The following is a 19,249-nucleotide window of genomic DNA, read 5'->3' on the forward strand; positions in this document are numbered from 1 at the left end:
AGACCACTGTGTCAAGACTAGTGGTTTCTGATATATCTTCCACAGTGAAAGAATAAATGCTAAGTCTTTTTTTTAAAGATTTTTATTAAGAATGTTCAGTAAACTGCATTTGACAGATTTATTTAATCTCATTACTGAGTTAAAGTGCCACCAGTCACTTTGAAACACATTGAAAAGCATATTTTCTTCAGTCTAATCTGGGTGAGGTCTTGTTAACTTTGTATGCACACAATTCGTGACATGCAAAGCCCTAACAAGACCATAATAAATCTGTCAACTACATTTTTAGTGAAACCCAGGGTGTCTGCATATCAAGAAATAGCAAGTTCAGCATGCATGAAAATAAAAATACAGCTTGCACAATCAAGCATATATACTCTGAATAGCAGCGACATCACTAAAAAAAGTTGACTTTGTGCTTCACAGTTAAACTGTATATGGCTCAACAGTTTTGTTCACTGAACCATGGAGCTGACAACAAGTCTCTGAATGGCACTCAGAAGCCTAAATGATTACAGTGTAAGATATCAGTAGAACTGTTTATTCCATTATTCATTGTGATGGCTCAAAAAAGACAACAATCCCATTATTATTATCATTAGGATCCATTTTCAAAACCTTTTCAGAGAAGTGTTTCACCATCAGTACCCTGCATTGTCCAGCCTGACAAGTAGTGGAACATGACAAATATGCACATATATTTCAAAACACAGTTTTGTTTATTTGTAAAACATGAGTTTCCAAGCAGATTTAACCAGAAATTATATTCACACCCTCAAACTCTATTTCAGACTTTTTTTGAATGCCTTTGTCTATTACAGATTGTCTTTTATTTCAAAACAGATTTCCAGCATAAATCACTCCTCTACTCAATACTTACTGAGCAAAGTAATCTGTATGCCCACAGCATTTAAAGTGAGAATTACAATTGCAAATATGTGTTGCACAGTTACCTGCATTCTCTTTTTCCCTGGCACTTATTTCAATAAGCCAACCATCACTTCACTGATATCCCACAGCTTTCTTGCAACCAAATCATCCGTGGCTTTGGGCAGGAGTTCCTCCTCTTTGCAGTCCCCAAAATATTTTCCTGATACACCTTCAACATCAGGAGAAGAGGCCAAATAAATAGAAGTCTGGGCTCCTTCCAGAGGCGTTTTGAAGAAAGCCCAAGACACCAAGTTGAATAGCGGTTTTGCCAGGAAAGGAATATTCACATATCTGCCTAGATTTGTTCTAACAATCCCAGGATGAAGTGAATTGACGGTGACTCCTGTTCCTTCTAACCGGCGGGCTAGCTCCCTTGCAAATAATATGTTAGCCAGTTTACTCCGACTGTAACAAAAGCTTTTATTATAACTTATTTCACTGTTCAGGTCTTCAAAGTTGATCTCTCCGTATTTGTAAAGCTTTGAGGATACTATCACAATCCTGCTTGGAGCAGAATTTTTGAGGAGGCCCAGAAGAAGGTTGGTGAGCAAGAAGTGACCCAAGTGGTTTACACCAAATTGCATCTCAAAACCATCCTCTGTCTTCATGTATGGACACTGGAATATCCCTGCATTATTTATCAGAACATCCAGCCTTGGCTCTTCCTTTAAATAGGAAAGAAAAAAATCATTCAGTTTTATAACAGTCGTACAAAACATGCTATTAAGCTTAGTATTTCTCATTCACCCTCATTAGAAATAACTTCATTACTAGTTTTTCAAATTGTAACTTCATGATATTCTCTCGAAGCATTGCTGAAAAGATCCCATAAACTAAACTATCACTAAACTGAGTACTTGAACCCAGCAGGATGCAAGTACACGAGAAAAGGTCTGTATCTACCTTTAATGCAGGCAGATAACATTAGCTTCTCCAGGAACTGCTTTTTCTAAAGCAATTCAGTGATAATTTATCTTTGTGATGCGTTTTGTTTTCCTCTAAAAAGTAACCTGTTTATTGCATTGCAAAAGCAGACACATTAATTTACTGAAAACCTCTGCCATAGGTAAGGGCTCTACTGTGCAAAAGACATGCAATTACGGAACAAAAAGAGTTAGCTCACAGAACTAACTTCCTGGTTGAATAAAAAAATATCAGACTGTAGACCCATCATCCCACTGGGGTAATGTCATGAAAAACTTTGCTGGTGTTCTCTTGATTTTAAACACCATCTTATTTTAAAACCACTACATTTCATTGTGCTGCTTGGTGACAACTATGAAGCAGAATTCATTATAGAATAGTAACAGTCATGACCCTAAATTGAGCAGGCTTCATACAGCAACTTGAGTCTAACAGGTGTACTCAAAAACTTAGGCATGTCTACAGGACTGTGGCTTGAAATTTTTTTGACGTGCTCAGCACATGCTCTACTGATGGATCAGTATTCCGGCTCAGGACAGGAGAAAACAGGCTCAAGGAGGTATGTTACATTGTACAGAATCAGGAAACAGAATTAATAAAAAAAGAGAGTGGTATGGATAATTTAAGTACATATACAATACATCATGCACTTCATGCTTCAGCATCCACTCAAAAATTAAGAACTCTCCAATTTACCCAAAACAGTAACTTTTTAAAAAAATACAGATTAAAGTACGCTGCCTACAAAGCTCTGAATTCAGCACTTTCACCCACCTCTGACAAAAGATTGTGGAAGTATCACAGGAAATTTATGCTTGCATGAATCAGAAGCAAAACTATTTACTTTACAGAAAAAACAGCATGAGCTTTCTTTGCTGCTAATTCTTTAAACCCAAAGCATGGCCTGTAAGGCAAGCTGAGGTCATTTTCATGATAAAAATAGAGAACCTCAAAACTAATTTTATACCATTTGCCTTTTATTTGATTTCCATTAGCAGCAAAGATACAAAGAGAGCAAAACCCAAATCTGCACTTGACATTCAGTTAACAATGCTGGCATCCGATCACACAAAACATCAAGTACTTCAACCTCAGACTGATTTCTGTGGGACTTAAGGTGGCTTAGCGTCTCATATAATTGGGTCCCTCAGGCATGATCCAAGAGCATTAAACTCACTTCTCCTCTTCACTCAAAGGGACATAATGGTTACTATTACTAAACAAGGACAGGACTGAAGTAGTACTGACTGTAGCTCACTGAAATGATATTTCTTTAGAGAAAAACACTGCTTCAGAAACTTTCTGTGGCATCTGATTGGAAGATTTATTTTGCAAGACTTAACACTTCAAGAAGCAAGATCTCTACTTGCGCTGTTTTTCCAGACTCCCAAATGTAATAATAATGTGATCAGTGCCAGGCAGGCAGCTATGAACAAATGCAACAGAGAGCACAAAATATTGTTTTGACAGGCAATGCTATTCCTTGTAGCTTCTGCACTCCCTTCCATTTTTCTATGGAGCTCTCCAGCATCCCTAGAAGTCTTGCTTTTTGTAGTGAGACTAAGGAGTGAAAAATGTAATCCCTTGCAGTTCTGGAAAGCAAAAATCCCCAAAATTGAGTTAAGCAGTGAGAGTCCATAGTTTCCCCATCCTGCCAATATTTAAGTCTTCATCTCAAACAAAATGCACAAAACCCCCCAACAAACAGCTCCAAAAGGAGTCACTGGTTAGAGAAGGTAACATGAATGTGGGTGGAACAGCTCCTGAAAGTACTACCTGAAGTCACATCCCTTGTCATTCAGCTGCTTTTCCAATTATTTTGAGAATGAAAGTTAGAATGTAGGTGCCAGTAGCATTCTGCAGATACATGCTCCCTTTTTCTCCACCTGTTTCTCACTTAGAGTCACTGCTACTGGCTTTAGCAACAAAGAAAGGCCAATAAATTTACACTTGGGGATATTTTGTAGTATAAAAGATATAATAATTTTTAAAAGTTAGGCATTATGTTTCTTTTCCGGTCTTTGTTCTGCATATCATTTTTTATACACGTTTTTCCAGAACACTGAAGCAAGATTAGACTTATGACTGGATTCCTATGTATGAACATACACAACTACACAGAGCCCCACTAGAGAACTTAAAACAACTGGACTTTTTCCAGACATTTAAGTTTTAGAAAACCTATTCGAAAATTAATGCAATAAAGTCCCTTTTTTCCCCCCTCCCCTCTCAGAACAGCATCTGAACATCTTTCAAGTACTCAACAAGCAGCTCTCTGAGCCGCAGCAGAACATATTAAGCCTGGCTTCCCGTGACTCTGTGTCTCATGTCTTGAGTGGCTGGATGTGGCGAGACCAGAGTCCCAACTGACGCTTGTCAAGGGAATAGAATGTTGCCTCCAGTGGTGCCTCCCTCTGCTCTCTGATGTCTAATAACACAGCTGAACTCACCTAGCGTCATTTCTGTCACGCAAATTAACGGGATGCCCCTGTTCTCCTTAAACTCGGTGTACATAAATTTTATATGTTTAAAAATGTCTTTCTATGAAACTCAGCTAGCACTAGCCAAGAAATTTAAAATGGGGGGAGGGGAACAGACTAGGCAAGTGGCAGAAGAATGGCCGGAGCTCCAAGTTGCGCACTCATGTGAACTTTTATTTCTCTGGAGACAAGGCTGAGCTGTAATATAATTTAAAATAACAAAGGCAGATTACTGTGGAGTCAAGAAGGAAAGGACGGCAAAGAATCTATGCCACGCAGAAACATGTGTTTCCTTTCCAGAACAGAAAGGCACTGGAATAGTTTGGACTACTGCAACAGCCCGAACGGGTATGAAAATGATGCTCCGAGATGCCGATTCAAAAAGACGGCCCGTTCACTCCCACCCGCCTTCCACCCCCCGCAGCCTCCCGCACCACAGAGCGGGCGGAACGAGCCCTGCGAGCACGGCCCCTCCCGCGCCCCCTCGCAGGCAGCCCGGGGGAGCCGGCAGGCCCCGGCGGAGCCGGCTGGGCCCCGGCGGAGCCGGCTGGGCCCCGGCGGGCCGAGCCCCGCGTCCCGCGGCCGTACCTGGAGGACGCGGTGGCAGAAGGCGCGGACGGAGCGCAGCGAGGCCAGGTCCAGCTCCCGCACCACCAGCTCGCCGCCGCCGCCCTCGGCCTCCGCCCGCTCGCCCAGCTCGGCCCGGATCTCGCGGGCCGCCCGCTCGGCCCGCGCCCGGTCGCGGCAGCCCATGATGACGCGGGCCCGCATCCGCAGCAGCTCGGCCGCCGCCGCCCGGCCCAGCCCACTGTTGGCCCCCGTGATGATCACCGTCTTGCCCCGCATGGAGGCGCCGGCCGTGGCCGCAGCCCCGGCCGCGCCCCGCAGCCAGCGCCAGGCGGCCAGGAGCAGCCCCCCGCCCAGCGCCAGCGCCGCCGCCGCCGCCGCGGCCATCCCGCCGGGCCGAGCGGCGCCTCGCCCCGCCGCGCTCTCATTGGCCTGGCGCGCCGCTTGGCATTGTGGGGATTGTAGTCCGCCGCTGCCGCCTCGCGCTCCCACCGCCGCCGGCGCCCGGAGGCCGAGCCCAGGAGGCGGTTGGGGCGCGCGTACGGGCTTTTTATCAGATTTACGTGAAATGGTGCATGTTCCTCTGACGCGGTGGATAAAGGTGGACCGTCCACCGATGTCAAAATCAGTAACTGACGTATTTTAGTGGGATAAATGGCATGTCATAGTTCCCGGTCCCGTATCGTCTCTACATGCTATCAGTGATTCCATAGTCAACCTCATCCTCTTCGCCACAGGGGTCCGGCTCTCACTCTGTACCATCGGGAAGCAGGTTTGGTTTACCCCAGATGGCAAGGGATAGGTAGAGAAAATCAGTTTATTAAAAGAAAGTAATTAGTAATACATTTACTGGTACAATAGTTCATTAAGATCTTGAAACTGCCCACTCCTGACTTACAAATACGTGTACAATATCTACCAATGTAAATAGCACCTGATCTCACAAACAACACGCAACCTTTTCCTGTTGGGAACCAGAGAGTCCTAGTTTTGTTAACAACTCATAATTGCCTGGATGCCATTTCCCACACGCTCCCAAAGAAAATGCTGTAGATTTAATGCTAGTGGCATTGGAATGTCCAGTGGCAAATCAGTGGCTTTCCCAGCCCCAGCGTGGTCCCAAGGGCAACTCAAAACAAACTGTGGGCCATAGTCAGAGCTAGCTCTGCAAGGCTGCTGCTTCCTTCCCTGCCTCAAAAATGAACGGTTGTAAGAAGTCCCAGCAGCAGCACGTCCCACCACCTATCCAAAGGCTGTTTTGCTAATAGCAGTGTCCATGCTAATAAATTAAATGTACTGGGTGCTGCTGTTTGGTGCTGCAGCAAACTGGCACAGAATAGCCTTTTAAACTCAAAAACATCCAAGCAGGTTCTTGGTTTTCGTCCTGTGCTGACTCCTGAAGCGTGGCTGAGTATCATCTGGGAGAGAGCCAGCTGACCTGGGCCAAAGCCAAACCAGGGACTGTTCTAACAGTTTTAGAATTAGAGACAATGATAACAATTTAATTACAATTAATGATGATTGAATTCTAGGGCCCAAGAGCGTTTCCTGATAGCATTTAGTTTGCTAGCAGAGTTTTTAACAAATTGTTGTATTTATCAGTCTCACAGAGGTGACTCCATCACAGGGAAAAGAGACATTAAGGGCAGAACAGGAATGCAACATCTCTGCTGTTATACTGTTGCAGAGTTTTGGCCCAAGCCTGGGAGCTGGTTAGGGCCCTCTCACAGCTCATGAGCTCCCACTAGGCATTTTGGAAGCAGCCACTGTGTTCTGGAGATTTAGCATGCACGTGGACTTTTTTCCTTGCAGGCTGGCCTTTTTGACAATTAAATGTCCAGAGAAAGTCTAGGGTACTAGTATAAATGGTGAGAGAGTATGTCAGAGTGGCATGCTGAGACCTACTCTGATGCTCCCTTCCAGACCACATTTCTTTCTTGGGGATTGCAGCAGGTTTTGTGGCTCTGGATCAAGTTGGACCATGTGCTTGAGCATAGCAGAGGTGTTAGTAGATGGTCAAGCATGTCTTGATAACCTACCTGCATGTTGCAAGCAAAAGTGATTGGGGACCAGGGGGGCATGTTACAAAACTCATTATGTCAGTGTCTGCTCTGATAGCTACTCTAGAGTCTAAATATACCAGTAAACTGACAGTCAGACCCTGCTGAACAATTGCTTCTAGGACCAGCTTCAGCTGAATAATATTAGCTTACAGGTAGCCTGTTTGAGGCAACAAAATTCACTGGACTTGAGGACCGAGGGGGTCTGTCCCATCCCAGTCTGATAGAAGGGAGCTGCTTGCAGAATGTATCCATACGTCTGCTCACTCACCTCACAAGCACACTTACATTCATTAGTCTCTTAATTATTAGCATGGACCCTGAGTCCATCCAATACCTATACCCAGAGACCCTGGCACCAACTCTGACGCTGAGTTTTCCCAGAAGCTGGTCTCTTCCTGTTGTCCAGTTTGAGGTGTGTTAGTGCTTCATATATGCACATATTGTGGGTCCCTCAAATAGCTGTTTTTACCAGTAGCTTGCACCCAGACTGGATCTCTCCAGTTGTTGACACTGAGACCCTTGGGCCCTTCAGACCTACCAACTTAGTTTTGAATCCTCAACCAAAAACTTGTTTTCAGCCATCATCTTCATGTCATGGCTCCAGATCCCACCTTTACTAATCCCAGACCTTGGCAACCCCACCCAAAGCAACATGAACCCATCCAGGGAGACAGGAGGGGCCACTGAGTTTCCCCTCTTCAAAATCTATTTCATCCTAGCCCTGGGAGAATTTCTAGTAGAAATGTATAGAGAGACAATACAAAGGTAACTGAATTTTGATCAAGAGAAATGTAAGTTAAAAAAATAATGTGCTTGACAAAAAAAAGAAAAAAAAAAAACAACCATAGTAGAGTTCAGTGCAGATTTAGGAATAAGATAGGGACAAAGAGGATAGAACAACATGGATTAAGAGAAGTTCAGGATCAGGACTAGGGGCCAGCATGCAGGTGAGTAAAGTCCAGGGAGACAACAGTCTGTGGGGGAGACCAGAAACAAACTTGGCACATAATGAGCATGTCTGTCTTGAGTCTATACCTAGCATATTTGGGGAAATGAGTAAGATACCCAAGAGGAAACCCATGAACCTTTCATCAAGTTTCTTGCAGCTGGTCTGGATGTGATAACCATTTGCAATAGTAACTTCCCCTTAACTGTCACATGTTGATGCTACCCACAGACTGTTCATATTGCTGTAGTCTCTTCAGAGGCAAACTTCAGCTCACGTTATAGCTGAAGAAACGTATCAGATTTTTCTGGAAGTATCCTTGCTATCTCTTCTCTGACTGTCTGTCACACTTCTCAGGCAGTTTAATGGCTGCATAGGTACCACATCTAAGCACATTAGACTTGCTGAGATACCTCTTCTTTGTCTTCACCACAGAAAACTCTTTCTCTTCACTTTTGGCTCTTCACTCCATTGTGAGTCTCATGGGTACACCAAAAGGTATTTTAACCAGACCATACCATTGCATCTGCTTGTGACACAGGTGACTTTTGGCATCCTTAACCTGATGTAAGTTTGAGGTGTTCTTTCATACACTCTGCTCATAGTAAGTCATATCTTTGGGAGGTGTTAGAGCCAAGCCCACCTCAGCTGCCTAATGATGTTGCAGCCAAGCACCATGAGAAAGAGACAGTGGTTGCCAGTGAGATGCCAAAATAAGAGAACCAGGAAATGCCCTGTTAGAGGAACAGATTCATCCTGTAAGAAATCCTCCTGGTGGGGTGTAAAGAATCTACTATTCAGCATCTGGCAGTGGAGGACTCTGGCAGTCTTCTCCGATACACTTACTACTTCAGAAGACTGTGAATATGTTGGAGAGGGCACTGCCTCAAGGATCCTGCCTGGGTTCATCAGTGGTCAATCCAGCCTTCAGTGCAAGGAGCACTGTGCACAGGAGCTCACAGTTGATAGTGATCAGGAGCTGCTCATCTAGGCAGGGATGACATATGCATTGAGATGTTGGTCCCAGATACTACTGAGCAGGGTAGCTGAAAGTTATTTTTTCTCTGAAGACATTGACCTACTTCACTGCTTTCTCTACCCATCTGTTGCACTTGAGGAGACGGGTGTGTTCTGTTCAGTGATACTGCATGCCAGTGCAGGTTACAGGATCTGGCAGAGGAGCCCAAGGTGCATTTTTGGGGATCCTCCTCAGAATGTAAGAGCCCTCTGGTTCCTGATTCCTTAGAATAGGTCACAGTCCAAGAACACTGGAGGACACATGTTAGAACACAGGAGACGGTGACCATCTTCAAATCTTCATCCAAAATATTTTGTTTCCTCTAAGTGGTTGTTTCGCTATGCATGACATGCCAGCCTGGAAACTGAAAAGATGCCTTAGAGGTGTGAAGGAACTAGGGAACATGCATTTATAATGTCTTGGTAGCTGCTGGGAGGTATCCAGCACACTCTGAGGATATGTCCTCCTGTAAAAAAATAAAAAATAATCATGTCACCTTCAGGATCTGATTTCCAATATTTTTATCCATGTGGATTGGTAGCAGTAGGAGACATTCCCATTTGTCTTACCTGGACTCTTTATTGTGAGTGGTGCAAGAACCTGGAAGCTATGAGAACAAGGACTGGTTTTGCCTGACAAAGTTCTGTTTCTGCACAGAATTAAATTTCAATCTGTGTTATTATTATTCCTCTTCCAGGCTTTGGCTGGGATGAGTGTTTCTTTTTCATGAGTCTGTCCTCCAGTGTTAGAAACAGGCTGATGGACAGGACAGTCCAGAACCACAGGACTCCTCTGTATTTCCTACTGAAAAGTGTTTATCTGTTGTTGTAACTGTGACTGGCTTAGGGTTATGAGGTGCCAGAGCATAAACTCATGGAATCCTCATGAGCAAGACAGTTTTTGTTGGGTTTTGTTGTTGTTTGCTTGTTTGGTTGGTTTCTTTAGTGGAATGGAATGCTATTAAGAGGCAATTCTGGTCTGTATCTACAAAAATAGAAACCCCTTTCCCTCAGCTCCCATCCCATTTCAGATAATTTTCTTGAAAATTATTATTTGGCCCACTAGCCAGGCTGTGTCTTGGAGCAGAAGACAGTAATTGTAATGGGCAGAGACTACTTGGCAAGCCTCAGGCTCCCCAAACATCCAGATTAGTCTGGAAGACACTTGCATGAACGAATGAGGCTCCACTCACCCAATGTGCTGCCAGCTGGATAGGCAGAGAAGCAGCTGTCAAACCCGGGATAGTTGCCTGGCAATTAAAAGGCAGTGTATAATCTGAAAACATCGGAGGGCATTTTGCTCAACTAACTGAACTAACAGGAGAAGTGATTGTGGAACTTCACATCGACTTCTGGACTTTAATGACAAATTGAATTCTGTGACTAAGAATGTAAATCCTTCTGCATAACTCTAATGTGTGAACTCTTTATTTCTCTTCACACATGCCTTAGTTCTGTCAGGAATAGTGCTGCAAGAGGTAGTCCACTAGTAGTATGTGTGTGTGGATCAAAAAAAAAATTAAGAACTGGAAGCTCCTAACTGTCCTGGCCAGTAGGTTTCATTTTTGATGCAGGTGGATGGTTGATTGGGAAAAAAGGCAAACATAGTAGACCAGAAGATTCATTTTCCAATTTACTCACTGATTTACATGCTTACCCTGACAGGCATGAGACACTCACCTCTGGATTCCCACATAGATCAAGGATCCCATTATCATTTTTCAGTATCAAGCCTGAATTGCTCTGTCCAATGAGAATCAAGTGCCAGCCATATGTGCACAACCTATTTTTTCCTGCACCCAACCTCTAGAGCTGTAACAATGCACGGATGAAGAATGGCTGATCCATGTTCTGCTTCAACAAGGCAGGACTGGTGTTCCTGAAATTTGCAGCCATGTTTCTGTGGTAAAGGTACACACACAATTTATATTCCACAGCTAAGGAATATTCTTGGATTCCTTGCCGATTCTGAGCTCTCACATGAAAACATCTGCTAATAACATTTTTTATAATCTCCATTTGGTGAGGTAACTCTACCCCATCCTGGCAGACAATGACCAGGCCTCAGTTATTCATGTCTTCCTCACCTCCTGGCTGGGCTGGGAAATGTGATACATTTTGGGCACAAAGCCTTTAGCACTTACGAAATTCCAAGTACACCAGATATCAGCAGTGCATCCCATCAACAACTCATGCTGGTGTGAACATATAAAATCCTTTCTAAGGATTTCTATTCAAGTTTCATACAGGATCAAGGCTTTTTCCTTTGTTTTGAAAGAACTTTGTGGCTTGAACCCAGAACATTTAAAAGATTGCTTATATTTCTGGGAGGGAAACCACATTTAATGTAATTAAGATTTCTGCAATAACAGGAAAGTTCATCTGGACAGAAGAGACCAAACTTTCTCAGAGGCTAACATGAGATTCTGGAGTGAATTCCCCCAGGAACCACAGATCAACAAGCCTTCACCATCTTCTACTCACACTTAAAAGCACATTCTTTTGGTTTTATCTTGTCTGGTATAAATACACAACAATAAAAATAAAACAGGACACTTGTTTCACTAGGGAGAGAAAGAGAAAAAACAACACCTGACAGATGTTAGTTGTGTCATTTGGAAGGCACTTAGATACATGGATGACACTGAGCTACAGGAACTTAGCATAAAAGAGGTAGAATAGACCTATGGTGTAAATCTGAATTTATGTTGCAACAGGCACCTGTCCCCTGGAAAACATCTGAGGTTGCCAGACTGAGTTCACGCAGATCACAGAACAGCTGTCAATGATAAGTGTATCTAGTTAAGTAGTTCCATCAACAGCATTATTTCAGAGTAGATTCTCTGCTGTTAGAGAAGTATGCTCTAAAGCTTCAGTCTTTGTCCCAGTCAAGATACTCACAGAACCTCAGACTTCTACCCAGCACTGTGAAATCTGTTGGGACTTAAGTGTCTTTGAGACCTCTATCTCTCTCAAATTTGGCTGAAAGTGGTCACTTCTGGTTCTAAATATCTGGAGGAGGCAAGAGACACAGGACCTTGATTACACAAACTCTGCACAGGAAATTATAAAACCTCTACATAGAAAAATGACAATGTTCTGTAAAGCCAGCTTTATTAGAATAGGAAAACAATATACAAAAATAAAGGGTTCCTGTAAACACAAGATCAAATAAGCTAACATTTCACTGGAAGCTGAAACCTCGTGATAACAGACCTACTGAACATATATTTAACAAGCAAACCACCAACAGGTAAACACTTATTTGTAAACTGTTCTTTTGGTAATTTCAGAAATACACATCAAGGACTAGAGCATTGCAGCATGATTTTTGTTATAAATAACCCATCAACAGTTTTTTAGAGAAAATACAACTGTTCTGTCTGTCCCTCAAAATATGTCTCAAGCTACAAAAACAGTACAAATCTTTTCCTAGAATCAAAACAACAATATTAGATTCACACAGGTAAAAAATCTAAACTGCTTAAGAATGCTATTAAAATAATTCTATTAAAAACTTGTATTAAAAATATTTCCTTTAAAGGCTGCTCTAGCCAGAAGTTAAATCTTTAAGCACAGTGCTTACAAAATACAAATGTAGAGGTTTTTAGACATAACTATTGGTATAGTAGAAGCTGGCTGAGTTAAGAACCTTATTGTTAATGGTGCCATGCAGTCATGCAGATTTGTGGTATTTCTGAGCAATGCCATAGGGAACATGCGCAGCTATGGTGCCTAATTTCTGTGCTCCTTCGATATGAAACATCTGGTCGTCAAAGAAAATGTGAGGGCGGATTTTCACCAGGATTGGTCCTTTAGGAGCTCCGGCTAGGAAAAGTGCCTCATCAATCTCCAGACCCCAGCTACGAAGAGTCTTCAGCACTCTGGCTCCAGAGCTCGCCGCACTTCTGGCTGTGACCAGAAAGGTCCTTATTGGACAATTTAATCGTTCGTTTTTAGCATAGAACTTCTTCTGGAGTTTCCCTAGGTCTTCCAGAAAACCTTTCAAAGGACCCTGAATGTGAAATACCAGAAGCGTATTTAGCATTTGTCCACAGCTCTCAAAATCATTCTTTTGCTTTCTTCCAGATTACCAGTTACATGTAAGACTCCTTCCCTAACGCTATGCTACTCAGAAAATTCTCTGTGTGATGTGTCCAAATGGGTCTGCACCCTCACTAGGAATTCACAAACTGGAAAAAACTTAAAACCATAATCCTACATGGTATGATCAGTAGGAGATTGATTCTCACTAAGGTTTACAAGATCTCTTACAATATAAAGTTATAACTGTAGTCTTTAATAAAATGTTCCTTAGAAACACTTAACTCTTTTTACTATAAACCATGAGCTGCATTTTTTTTTTTCTGTGCAAAAAACAGTAAGAGACCTAATTACATAGACATCACTGAACTCTTTCCAGATTAATGACAATATTAGAATTACACTCCAATGAAAAGAAGTAAATGATAGTTTGGGTCAAACTGCCATATACTGCACTCTCCAGTACTTTTATAAATCAAGCTTTTATTTTGAATTTATATCGTTTTTAACAATAGCAGAATCAGTCTTTCAGTTTAAGCTAATGTTAAAATATTTGTCTTTTTTAGACAAATGGCATGGTTTAACCTGGGAATAAGCATAGGTATCACCCTGTTTCAATAACCAGAATTATCCCAGCCTTTGAAATTAACATTAGCTATACAACTGGATAAACAAAAAATAAATAAAATCAGTAGTAGCTTTCCTTTTTCTAGTGATACAATTAAAATACAACTGTAAGTCACTGTCTTATATATGCAGTTCTCTCAGTGAAGTGAGAGATATAGCAGAAGGACTGCAATGGTGGGCTCTTTTATGTCAAACGTGCATTTGAAAAATTATCCTTAAAAAATTAAATAAATAGGGAAATCAGCTTCCACAAAGAATACAAACACTCTGGGCAAACTGGAGAAATACAGCAGCAAGGAAAAATAACAGATGTTTTGAAAACTCACTGATTCAAGAAGTACAAACCTGTGCAAGAGGCTTATTTTCATTCAGCTGTTCATGTTCAAAAAACTGATCTAATCCTTGTTCTTTGACAATCTGTTCTGATTCATCAGAAAAGAGAACTGCATCCCCATCAAATGCCACCCTCAGCTGTGTATCCGAGTAAGCAACATCTTTGTTGGCAGTGAACATTGTAGCTGATGCGATGCCTGAAAATGGATCAGAGAACTTCAGTTAGCATGTCCTGCAAAGTCATTCATTAAACTGTCAGCAGTATGGTTCCAACAGATTATTTGAGGTGAGCTTTATATATGGTGAGCAGAAACGATCACTAAAGCTAATTAGCAATGGCTGTTCTGTAACACAGACGCATGGAAGCCATCCCACTGACATAACCTCTTAGACATGCTTCCTTCCATTTCCGTAAAAGAATATACAAAAAAACATCTCCGAGGTGTGCTGCAAATGCGACAAAGCAGGAAATTCCAAGAACACTGAATCAAACTATTTGCTATTTTTTAACTCCTTAAAAAACAGAAGTTGTTTTTCATAAATCATACCAAAGAGACGACTCCATTCAAACAGAAGTTTGAGTAGGTGTGTATGAGAGTTCATTTCTTGTAGCATGGGAGAATAGAAAAAGGTGTGACAAAGGTAGAGAGTGATGAAGTTGTCATTATCAGCAGGCTGAAGGGTCAGAGAGGAACAATACAGAGAAATAATCTAATTTTATTTCATTAAGTAAAAATAAGTGCTAAGTTTGGACCATAGAAAGTTGTGACTTTCTGCATCTGATGAAGCAGAGCTACCTTCTGTGAAAGACACACAATACATTAATTTTTTAACAAGCTCAAAGGAGAGGTAACAAAAGAAAGTCAATTCAAACCTGCTTCTATAGCTTCTTGCACTTTTTCAGAGTCAGCTGAGAGGTACAAGTTCGTAAGGTATGCAGTCAGGTAACCAATAGGGCTTTTTCCTCCCGTCATACAGAAACGTTCAATTGTTAAGCCTAAAGTAAGAACAGCACAAGTCGTGACTCTGCCTTGACACTACAAACCTGTAAAAGGAACCCATAAAAAGGTACACTAGCTTACAGCTAACAGTAAACTTAAAAAAGAAAAATATGTTCACCATAATTTCAACAAGTTACACAACTCAAACTGACTACATTTGATCGGCCCTTCCTCCTTGAGAATTAAAAAAAAAAAAATCCCTCTAAGACAGCAGAATTACTGCTGTGAAGATATAAGTGATGTAAATACCAAACGGAAAAGTTTAAAGACTTCTTCACAGACATTAAGATTCACACCTGACAAGTTAAATCTAGAGCTTTGGACCAAATTCTGTTTAACACTATCTCATTTATGCTGACACCCAAAAATAAAAATATTTTCAAGGAATAATATTTATTCCTTAGAATAAATTCTAAGGAATGGGTGTCAGTATCAAAGAATCTGCTATTATCAAGGTCAAAACAGGAAAAATAAAATAATTCATTTTATTACGTAACAGCAGGCAGCTCTACAATGTCGAATTTATTTTACTTACCATAGTGATTGATGCTGTTTATAAGTCTCACTCCTACTTGGGCATGGTTATTAGTCATCAGGACAATATCAAATCGTTCTTCATCATCAGGGTACAGCTCAAGGAGCCGAGCATTGACATGCTCCAGCGCCTGCAGGTTAAAAATGTGGAAGTCAATAAACAAGTGGAATGTGCCTCCTTTCTTAATCACTGTGGGGTTAGTGACAGGATTGTCTTGAGGGAGAATGTGAAATAACTGATAGTTTAACTTGCTGAGCTTGTTTTATTTCTTTCTGCTCTGCTGCTCCAAGCAACCATTTGGTTTGGTTAATTTGGAAGGAAGCAAGTTTCTTTTGCCAAGTGACTGAATTTAACTTTACCATGGACATCTTTTTTCTTGGGAAACTATAATCATCCAGAATAAATCAATGCATTGCTGGACACTATTACAATTCCTAGTAATCTTTTCTTTTTTTTTTCTTGTCCACTTGAAACTTAGACTTTCTTGTCCACTTGAAAATTGTTCTTGTGAAATCAAGAAGAAAGTGTAAAGGAATTTATATGTGCAACTAGTTGTTTTGCATGCACCGATGCGAATTTGGGCCACATACTTATGCAAAGAGTTACTGACACGTTTCAGGTGGTCAGGTGTCAAAGACTGTCCTTGAGGACAAAATCATATCCTGTCAAACATGATTACCTTGGTGATTTCTAATTACAGTACTGAATAAGACAGATTTTGATTAATTTGAGATCTCGTTAAAGGGCCAGCATGTTATATCCACAGTTTGGCATTCTCATTTCCTTGACTTTTCACCTCCTCATCTCTTTCTGTATCCATCTGTTCTCTCATCTTATGTAGAAACTTATCTCTTTGGAGTAAGACTTGCTTTTTGCTCTAGGTTTACACTCCAACCTCTGCTTTGGGATCATGGCCCCTGAATGGAATTCCTTGGGATTACGGCAAAAAAGTCAACAATGAATCATCAAATGAATGCAATTTCATTAAGGCACTTTTTAAAGTCAGGCCAGTTGTTAAGAATTAAAACAGATTTCATAACTGAATTCTGCAAATCTCACTTTAAAAAGCATGGTTATGTCACGTGGGACAGTGCTTAGGAAAACTCTAATTGAGAGCTTGGTATAAGGCCTAGGAAAAAAATCTTACTATGTGGTCATAAACCATTTCTGCTGGTAGTACTCTACCACACTGGCAATTTCTTAAAGTATTAGAGAATAAGGGGGAGTGGAAGAGGGAATGCCATTTTCTGGACAGTGCCTGTACACTTTGAAGCCCAAGGAGATCCTGGCCTGTGAAGTGCTACAAGAATGAGATATAATACTTTTAAGTTAGTATCTTAAAGATTTCAACAAAGGAATCCAAACAAAAATATATTATTTCTTTTTGCCTTCTTTGGCCCCAAGTAGAAGGTATCACCCATCAAACCCATAATTCGCTAGCCTAATGATCCTTGTGACTAAGCAATTTATGAATCCCTTTATATTTTTTAAGAATATAAAGAATTCAAATGCAAATAACATACTGGAAGGGAACAGAGGTCAAGGTGCATTTAGCTGGGCATAGCTAATAGCTCTGACTTTCAAAGTGTGTGGAGTTAAACAGTCAAATCTTGCTTATATTCGAACTAAATTTGACACCGAACTGTTACAAATCTCTTGAAAACTGACTGTGCTAGCAGGGCTGCTATGTCTAGCTGCTACAGATAGGAAAAGATGCAGTAAATTCACTAGTCAGCCTAGCCTCACTGGTGTACAAAGTAAAATATCTTATGACCATACTTTTATGTTAAAAACACCTTTACCATGCTTGTGCTATTAATGCTATTAACACTTACCTGTTATATTTACAACATCCTGGGTACTGACATAAGTAATTTTTCCACTATATATTTCCAAAAAGTGATCAATGCAGAAAATGTTTTAAATTCCTGAGACTAAAACTGAAGTAATGAAAATCTTTTAGAACCTGAAGTGTTCTGCCACAACTCTGCTGTTCAGCAAGTATGACTCATAATTATGATTTTAAAAATGTCTACAATTGCTGTGGTAGACCTTATCAGACAAATCTCAATGGACATAAAATTAACTCTGCAGGCAGCATTTTTTCACATCAGTCCCACTAAAACCTGTGTTCCTCAAAACTATATATTTTTAGGGTTTTTGTTTTTGTTTTTGGTTTTTTTTTTTCTATTTCACTTGCTTTCCATGCCAGAGGCTATTTAACTTGGCCATTACTCTTACCTTGCCCAATGAAAGCAAAATATCCCATTTCACCTCTGCTTAAACCCTGACTCCCAACTAGGGGGTCTATTTCTTTCGCTGGTCCTCAAGAACAATTTCCAGGGTGACAACTAAAGCAAGGAAAAATTAAAGCTGACCAAAAAAGAAAGGTTCATTTATTAATCAATTCGAATAATATCGAATCAACACCGTCTTTAACCATAGTAGTTCTGTGATGAGTGAGACATAAAAATGGAATGAGGAACTATGATGCTTTGTTTTTCTAGGGGGAGGAGGTTGCAACAAAATTAAAACAATTTGGGGGCCTATCTTAACTGAAAATAGTCTTAAAAGGAAAGATGCTTCGTGCGCCCCGTGCCCAGAAGAACACTCGGGTTGCTCCTTACCCCCACCTCCGAGGGGATGCAGAGCGCCGGGGGGATACGGGCCGTGATGCTGAGGGTAAAACCTCGGTCCCGGTGACGCGGGCACTACGTGACACCCCGCAGGCGTTTAGCGTTAGTGCCGGCGGGAGGGGAGAGTGGAGGGAGAGAGGAGGAGAAGAGGGGGGAGAGGGAGAGGAGGGGTGGCCGCAAGGCCGTGGCGTCTCAGCGAGTTGGTGAGACGGTGCCGGGCTCCCCGGGCGCAGCCAGCTCACCCGTGGGGAAACAAGTGCCCGAAACGTTTCCCCCGGGCAGGATTATCTCCGCCCAAGGAGCCTTCGGGCTCCTCCTCTTCCCGAAATCTGGCACTCAAGCATCCTCCGCGCCCCGCCGCACCCCGCGTCGCGCCAGCCCGCCCCAGGCCCGGGTACCTTGACGAAGCAGAACGCCGGCCCGGGTTTGAGGGTGACGTTCTCGTTGTCCTGCTGGTACTCCACGTACTTCTCCACCCCTTGCTCTTCGTAGATCCGCCGCTCCTCCACCAGGTCGAAGAGAGCTCGGGAGGAGACGGCTACCGTGATGGCGTGCTGGGGCTTGGGCTGCGGAGCGAGCGGAGGGTAGCGCCGGCCCGCAGCCTCCGGACCCCCCCCCTCCCTCCCCCCGCACTCACCGGCCGCGGTCTCTTGCAAACCAGGTTGTCGTAGAAAGCCTTGGCCGCCGCCCAGTCCCGCTCGGCCTCCTGCAGCCGGACCTCCGCAGCGCCGCCGGCCTGGGGCACCTCCCGCCCGGAGCCGCTCATGGTGCCCGGGGCTGCGGGCGCGGCCGGACCCCGCGCGGGGGGGCCGGGAAGCGGCGGCGGCCGCCCCCCCCCGCTCCCCGCCCCGCCCCGCCCCGCTCGGGAAGGGGGAAGGGGGAAGGCACCCGGCCTCCGGGTTTTCCCTTCGCTCTGCCGCGCCCCGGGGAGCGGGGCCCGAGGGGGAGCGGGGCCGCAGCGGGTCTCTGCGTGGGGCGGGCGGGAGCCGGGGCCGCGGCCCGGGCCCGCACCCTGGGAGGGACAGCGCTTCTCTCCGCGGAGCCTCGAGTAGCGGCGCAGGCGGCTCCTGCGTGTCCGGCACCAGCCGCCCGCACCGAGCGTGCCGATAGCGCTGGACATTTGTGGTTTAGATGCAGTGGTTTAAT

The 19,249-nt window shown here is 43.0% G+C and overlaps 2 protein-coding genes across 2 annotated transcripts; both read right to left on the reverse strand.

Moving 5' to 3' along the window:
• Positions 1–698: 698 nt before the first annotated feature.
• RDH14 (retinol dehydrogenase 14) lies at positions 699–5,312 on the reverse strand. The gene is made up of 2 exons (XM_042803323.1): positions 4,923–5,312; positions 699–1,595 (listed from the first exon to the last, which is right to left on the reverse strand). Exons 1-2 carry the CDS (start codon positions 5,286–5,288, stop codon positions 978–980), a joined length of 984 nt encoding a protein of 327 aa, XP_042659257.1. The 5' UTR covers positions 5,289–5,312; the 3' UTR covers positions 699–977.
• Positions 5,313–12,024: 6,712 nt separating this feature from the next.
• LOC104357508 (cytosolic 5'-nucleotidase 1B) lies at positions 12,025–18,956 on the reverse strand. Its single transcript, XM_042803322.1, has 6 exons — positions 18,741–18,956; positions 18,502–18,669; positions 15,468–15,597; positions 14,806–14,928; positions 13,944–14,128; positions 12,025–12,942 (listed from the first exon to the last, which is right to left on the reverse strand). The coding sequence occupies exons 1-6, from the start codon at positions 18,867–18,869 to the stop codon at positions 12,604–12,606; spliced, it is 1,074 nt and encodes a 357-aa protein (XP_042659256.1). The 5' UTR covers positions 18,870–18,956; the 3' UTR covers positions 12,025–12,603.
• Between the last annotated feature and the right edge of the window lie 293 nt (positions 18,957–19,249).

This window comes from Tyto alba, unplaced genomic scaffold (genome assembly GCF_018691265.1).
Source record: "Tyto alba isolate M040663 unplaced genomic scaffold, T.alba_DEE_v4.0 Super-Scaffold_40, whole genome shotgun sequence".
NCBI lineage: Eukaryota > Metazoa > Chordata > Aves > Strigiformes > Tytonidae > Tyto > Tyto alba.